General features: G+C 46.3%; 2 protein-coding genes across 2 annotated transcripts; both read left to right on the top strand.

Moving 5' to 3' along the window:
- Positions 1-506: 506 nt before the first annotated feature.
- CCR75_005018 (uncharacterized protein) lies at positions 507-1,475 on the top strand (the record flags this gene model as incomplete). The annotated part of the gene is made up of 3 exons (XM_067963103.1): positions 507-528; positions 600-682; positions 755-1,475. 3 exons carry the CDS (start codon positions 507-509, stop codon positions 1,361-1,363), a joined length of 714 nt encoding a protein of 237 aa, XP_067818788.1. The 3' UTR covers positions 1,364-1,475.
- Positions 1,476-1,528: 53 nt separating this feature from the next.
- CCR75_005017 (uncharacterized protein) lies at positions 1,529-3,256 on the top strand (the record flags this gene model as incomplete). Its single annotated transcript, XM_067963102.1, has 8 exons — positions 1,529-1,544; positions 1,627-1,707; positions 1,778-1,805; positions 1,862-2,390; positions 2,415-2,553; positions 2,615-2,685; positions 2,752-2,894; positions 2,929-3,256. The coding sequence occupies 8 exons, from the start codon at positions 1,529-1,531 to the stop codon at positions 3,254-3,256; spliced, it is 1,335 nt and encodes a 444-aa protein (XP_067818792.1).
- Positions 3,257-6,442: the final 3,186 nt, after the last annotated feature.

The following is a 6,442-nucleotide window of genomic DNA, read 5'->3' as shown; positions in this document are numbered from 1 at the left end:
TGGAAATCGCCAGCATTTCTCAGCTGCGTTGTCACATCTTTAGCAAACCTCTGTGCAGCACTCTGAAGATCTTTGTTAACTTAAACGGTAGGACAGTTAATCTCAGAGCGCTATTGATTCACATTGCCCAACATGGTGTTGACTTGGCTGTTGAGAGATGAATGCCATCTAATGACAATAGTACCGGGCGTCGCACCTCATGCTTCTCGCTTTTTACAGCCGTAGCGAGTGTATGTTAACTTCATACCTGAAAGACAATATTGTATAATTCAAGTTTGACCTGATAATGCAATATTGAATAATTCAAGTTTTAAAATGCCACAATGATATTTTTGGCTTTTAAATAATTATCTAATTATGAAATATCCTTAAGGAAAAATCCTTAGTACAATTTCCGGCTGTGATTTAGCTCCCAGTATTGGCGAGAACAACCCTATACAAAAGCAAGCGTCAAATAAACATCCTTGTAACCTTTCTTCGCATTCGCTTCAGCGATACAGGCGATAATGGACCTCGTAGAGCTTAAAGGTAAACTGCGCTAGTATAGCTTTGTCTGTAACAAGTTAATGGTCTTACACTCGTGACGTTACAATTGGCAGGGTATTTACGAAAGAAGTCGCGCCACGATCGATGGCAGCGCCGCTATTTCGAGGCTACGACCCACTACTTGACGTACTACAAAGTAATGATCCAACTGCAAAAGCCTTGAGCATGCTGTTGTACTAATCAACTCAATTCTGCCAATAAACTGCAGAATCAGGAAAGCGAGAAGCTGCTGGCGTGCATTGATCTATGGCGTACACAGACTATCGACTTTTTGCCTATGGATGAAGCCAAGCTCGAATTCTCGATCGCCATTGGTGAGCAGTCGTATCTGCTAAAAGCCGACGACAAGAATGACGCCGAGCGGTGGGTAAAAGGACTCCAGGCGCGCCAGCACCGTCCCGAGGGTACGCCTTCGGATGTGTTTAGTTTACGCAGCGAGCGAATGGACGCAGAAAGCGACGCGTCTACCAGTGAATATGGTGGCCGGCGTTCCCGGAATACGTCATCGGACCCCGACAATCGCCGTTTGGCTCAATCGTACACTGACGTGCAGAATCCTGTGGTCCCCAATGCTGCTGCGATAGCGCGGTTGTCGCAATCCCATGCTGACGCTCCGTATTTCATGAACGCTCGTGCGTCGTCCTCAGTCACAGACACGCATGACCCATTTAGTGCACATGTTGCTTCGACCGGACCAAAGTTCCCAATGCTAACTCCAAATCAACAAATCACGCAGTCGACCGCACCCCGTACAAAGAAAGCGGAAGAGAAATCAACCATCAACGCTCAATGTTGCGTACCTTGCGCACCAATGTGAAGCGCCATGACGTGTCGCGGCGATCCATCGTCTTACAGCAATGGTTCTCGTGACCTCCGCGGCTTTTAATTTAAATATTTCTCTAAAATTAGTGAAAGACACAATTACAGAAACTTCTATTATTTATAATGGCTACTTAAATTTCTCATCTGCCCGCAGACTATCATGGGAAGCTTGGATGGTACGCTAGGCTCCTGTACTGTGTCGTGCGCTTCTATGCGTCATCTTCTGACTTGCTGTATGCATTTAATCCTTCTCCGAAGATGAGCATAAGAAACGCAGCATCAATGAGATGTTTGGTGATGAAGATTCGGACGATTCTGGAGACGAACATATTCCTCCCAGTACGTCCTGTTTTACTTTAAATCGCTTTTCGACCAAGTGTCTCACTGTAATGTCTTGCTGCGTCTGTAGCTAGTGTCACTACGGCCGATGCCTCCGGGTAAGATGCCTATGTCGACCTTTTTTCGTCCTCCTTTACGAACTGCCTTTGGTCAGTCTTTTTGGCTCGGACTCGGAAAGCGACGACCGTGAGAGCGCTACAAAGCGCCAAGTTGCACCTCCTCCAAATCGTATAAAGAGCGAGACTGAACGTCCAGCAGACGGGGATGAGTATGACTCGGGCGGTGACGCTGTCGCAACCAAAGAGGACGATGATTTTATTGATGGAGACGACGATTTAGCCGACGTTTTGGGTGAATACGACCAAGATCGTCAGCACTTTGATGACGAGCGTCCATTAGAAGAATTAGCACCTCCCCAGGAGCAAAAGGACGATTTCTTTGACCGAACGCTCAAGTCTCTTAAGACTGGACGTGCTCGCTCCAAGCTGAACCTGTCACCGCAAGAGATGGAGCAGATTACCCAAGAGGTTCTGTACCGTATGGACAAAGCTTATACAGATGACTTAGCCAGCATCGCGGATCGGCGCCCGGCGCTTGAAAAGATCAAGTTTGTCGACAACGCGTTGCACATTCTTCGAAAATTGCAGTTCCAGCCAATGCTGCTCGATTTCGACCTGCTTACAGTACGTACTATTTGAATTATGAAGGAGTGGATTGATTGGATGGAAAATAAGACGTCGATTCGTGAGCAGATTGTAAAAAAGTGGATTCAGCCTCTCGAAAACGGCGCCTTGCCCAACGTTGGCTTGCGAACCAAGATGCTGGAAATGGTCAGCAAAATGCCAGGTTTGTTGTTGCTTGAATTGCGATATCAAATTGTAGATGCTGAGTGATACTGAAAATGTAGTTTTTAAGGAGCACTTGAAGCGCAGTGGACTTGGAAAAGTTGTTATGCTGCTGATGAAACACCCGCAGGAGGTACGATATCTGATTCGCTATCGACTTGTTAGACCTGGCCAGGATGCTGATATGGAAGCCTTGTAGACGCGCGAGAATAAGGAGTTGTGCCGCAGTTTGGTTGAACGCTGGAGTCGTGCCGTTTTTAACAAAACACTCGACTTTTCGAAACTGGCCGAATTGGAAGCCGAAAAAGCAGACAATGAAATTTATCGCCGTCGTGAGCGCGCGTAAGATTTTTTGATGTTTTTTTTCTTTGTAAAGCTTGATGTGTATATCTGTGGGAAATAGACGCAGGCAAAAGAAGTCGAAAATCAAGGCACGCGCCGCTGAGCGGGGCGGCAATGTGTTCAATGGGCGTAGCACTGAATTTGACGTCAAGCCGGACGTTTCCGAGCGAGCAGAATTGCCCGAGCAGCTGCATATTGATTTCATGCTTCGTCCTCAGTCAAAGGTCGACATGAATGCCGTACAAGCAAAAAAGGTGGACCCGGATTCGCGTAAAGCGCGCTTGGTTAAGCGAATGCAAGAGATTGCAAAGCCTGGTAGGAAGACAAAGCGTTCGACGGGCGTCAGCATTGAAGGCAGATAAAGTAGTCAGCCACCGAGTGGCGCATTCAATTCTGTAGCCATCAATCACATTGCATATAGATCGACCCTCTCTGTTCGTTTATTTTCATACGTTATTTGGAGCAAGAGTAGCTGAAGGAGGTGTTGTAAAGGCGGGAGGAAGCGGAGCAGGTAAACAAATTTCTGACAATGTCAACGAGACGACATGGTGAGTAGGCAAATTTGTCGCTATCGAACGGCAAGCGATATTAGCCAAGGTGCTGGTGCTGGTTCTGGGCAGACTATTAGCCATTGTGACGAACTTGATATCGTAGAGAAAATATTGAAAGAGGACAAGAGGACGGATTCGGCGGCGTTTAGAAATTTAAGTGCGGGGCTGGTTTCGAGAGTATGTTCCTAACAGTAACAAGCCACATGTCTTGACTAAATAAAGAATGAAAAATTTTCGAGACCCGGTATGTAACGGGGCACTACGACTTGTACTGCTTTAGTACAAGTCCACTTCGCAGTGCTTCAGTTGCGAGTGGTGCCTTACGTTATTTCAAGTACACTAGTACGTGCAGAGGGAGACTTCTCTTTAAGGCAACTAGCTTAAAGAGGGTTAAATGAAAACTGTTTAATACAATTAAGTATCTCTTCTTTGTATCTGTTAACTCTAACTTAATTATAAACTAATACTAAACAGTTAAAATCTAATCTTATCTTATCTGTCTCTCTCTTTTGTTTACATCTACAATTGATTAGTCTGCGGGATAACTAGATATAATGGCATATACCTATTTATGGATAAGAATTCTGAACATTACTATATAAAGCAATATCCTTCAAATGTTATCTACCTTTTAGATAATATATTAATTAACAACCTTTAGGTGTTAATTTTATGTTTCGATACACCCCGTTACATCACCCCGCCCTTAAACGACAATCGCTCTGACTGTCATTGGATGGAGTGGTCACTATGTGACCACTTAATATAAAAACGATGTTGATTGGTCAGAACTATCATTTTAAATTCCATCTCATGAAGAACAAACTCATGCGGGGTGTTGATAGTGCTGCGCCTTCGGCTGCGGTTCGTGCAGCCGCGGGTGACGCACTATTATCTCTTGCGGCAGACGTTCCGTCTGCCGTAGTATCTTCCACTCGCGCATCACTAGATGTTGCGGGTGCACGTGGTGATTCAGCACGTGACTTTGGAGATCAACTACGAATGCGACTCGGACGAAATGGCCGACTCGGGGAGAATAGAACAGTGGCCTGATAGACGTCAGGCGGCTGACTATGAGCCTTCGAATGAGAGGGCTCATTCTGATAGACGAGTTAATAATTTATTTGGTTCCGACGATGAGGATGATCCCTCATCGCCCGTTCCGTCTCCCGTACGGTCACCTGCACGTGTTTCTGTGCAAGGTGATGACGATGGCGTAAGCCATCGTAATAAAAGTTCATGTGTACCCCTACTTCAGTGGGTATCATTCAGGGGGAGTGGAGACAGTAAAATGTCTCATCTCGCTCCTGAAAAGAAGCCGTGGCTTTTGCCAGAACGGCTAATCAATAGCTTGTCTGGAGAGACTACTCCTCACAATAAATATCCCTTATTTATTGCGACAAAGCTACATGGCCTTGATCCCAGCGCGAAGAACTTTCGCGCTGAGGAAGATTTTTATGTCGATGCTTTTCTTAAGCATCGATGATTTAGTGGCAACAATAAGCGAGATAAAGTATCGCTTATGCAAGCCTGGAGCGCGTTCATTCGCAATGTCAAAGACATTGGACGCGAAGCCTGGTTTCAATAACTTTACGCGAATCGCGTTAACTCTGAGAAGCGAACTCCAACCGGTGCAAGGTATAAATTGCATCGGTTACCGCGTGAGGCAGGACTTTCATGCCTCACGTGGGGCGATCCCTGTCCGTGTTTTGTTGACAAATCGGAGAGGGTAAAAGGGGATGTCTATTCCTTTTCTTCGCCCTGGGGAAGGGCTCGCATCTCTATTGAGATGCGGGATGCGATTGACGTTTGCAATCGATTTACAAGCGCCAGGGGCGCGTGTTTTATGATGGTCCTTCTGAACCCATCAGATGGGTCTCGTCATACTGACGAACGAGGCCCTCAACGTCAGCAACCAGCTGGGAACGAGGCTCCCAGCTGTCATGTGATGGTGGATAACCACGCCAGCGAACAAAATACCTCGTTCGCTGCCCCTTCACATCACGGTGGTTCTGTATACGTTCCACAAGGAAACGTTGATCACCGCGGGGAATCCACCAATGGTTGTGGTAGAGGAGGGAAAATTAGATCCGAACCATGTGTCGGATCTAATATCGAGGATCGACAATATCGATCACTTCCTCCATGATTTGGAGGAGGGACTTGACCACGAGCGCGGCAAACGTCGCTCGTTGGAGCAGACGGTGCAGGCTCACCATATCGAGCGGTTGGAAGACCGTTCGAAGAGTGCGTACTCCATGTTGGAGTACGAAAGGAAATATCACGCTGTTCGCGATGAGCTGTCGTCAGCTCATCGTAAAAGTAGGATGCGAATGCAACCTACGTGGCAATTCTAGTGTCAACGCATTGCCTCTGCGATGTAGTACACGGAAAGGCCCAATGAACTTGGGTATAGTTTACTGCTTCCCACATTAGTGACTAATCGGATAGGTAGATTTACCGTAGAGAGTAGCACTAGATCATTAATTTTAAATGAATGAACATTTGCTCTTCTATGTTTGTCTGCATTCCGTTTCTGACGGTCTACTGTGTTAGCAATGGAATCCTGAACGAAACGGATTATTATTTTTCGAGTTAGCAAAAAAATTTCTGCTGACTCATTTGTTTTGTCTTTTTCAGTACGCTTTGTGCGCACTGCCATGAGATCATTATCGTCTTCGACGTCAATTTCTTCGACATCGACATCACTCGCGTCGTTGTTAACTTCGACGCGTGATGAGCATGAGCCAGAATCGGTTTTGCTCGTGCGAGTCCACCCCCCCTAAAACTAGAGGATCCCTCTAATTGGGTGGGTATGCGAGGATGGCGTAAGCCATTCACAAAGAACGGTGTATGCGTTGTAGACGCATGCACCGAATTATTGATGGCGAATTCGACCATCGGTAAAAACTCGCTCCAATTCGGATACGATTGGACGTAACCTCGAAGTATCTCTTCGAGGACGCGATTTACGCGTTCTGTTTGACCATCCGTTTC

The sequence above is a fragment of the Bremia lactucae genome, linkage group LG10 (genome assembly GCF_004359215.1).
Source record: "Bremia lactucae strain SF5 linkage group LG10, whole genome shotgun sequence".
Taxonomy (NCBI): domain Eukaryota; phylum Oomycota; class Peronosporomycetes; order Peronosporales; family Peronosporaceae; genus Bremia; species Bremia lactucae.
Note: the sequence above shows the minus strand (reverse complement) of the source record. Positions and strands in the feature narration are given on the sequence as shown.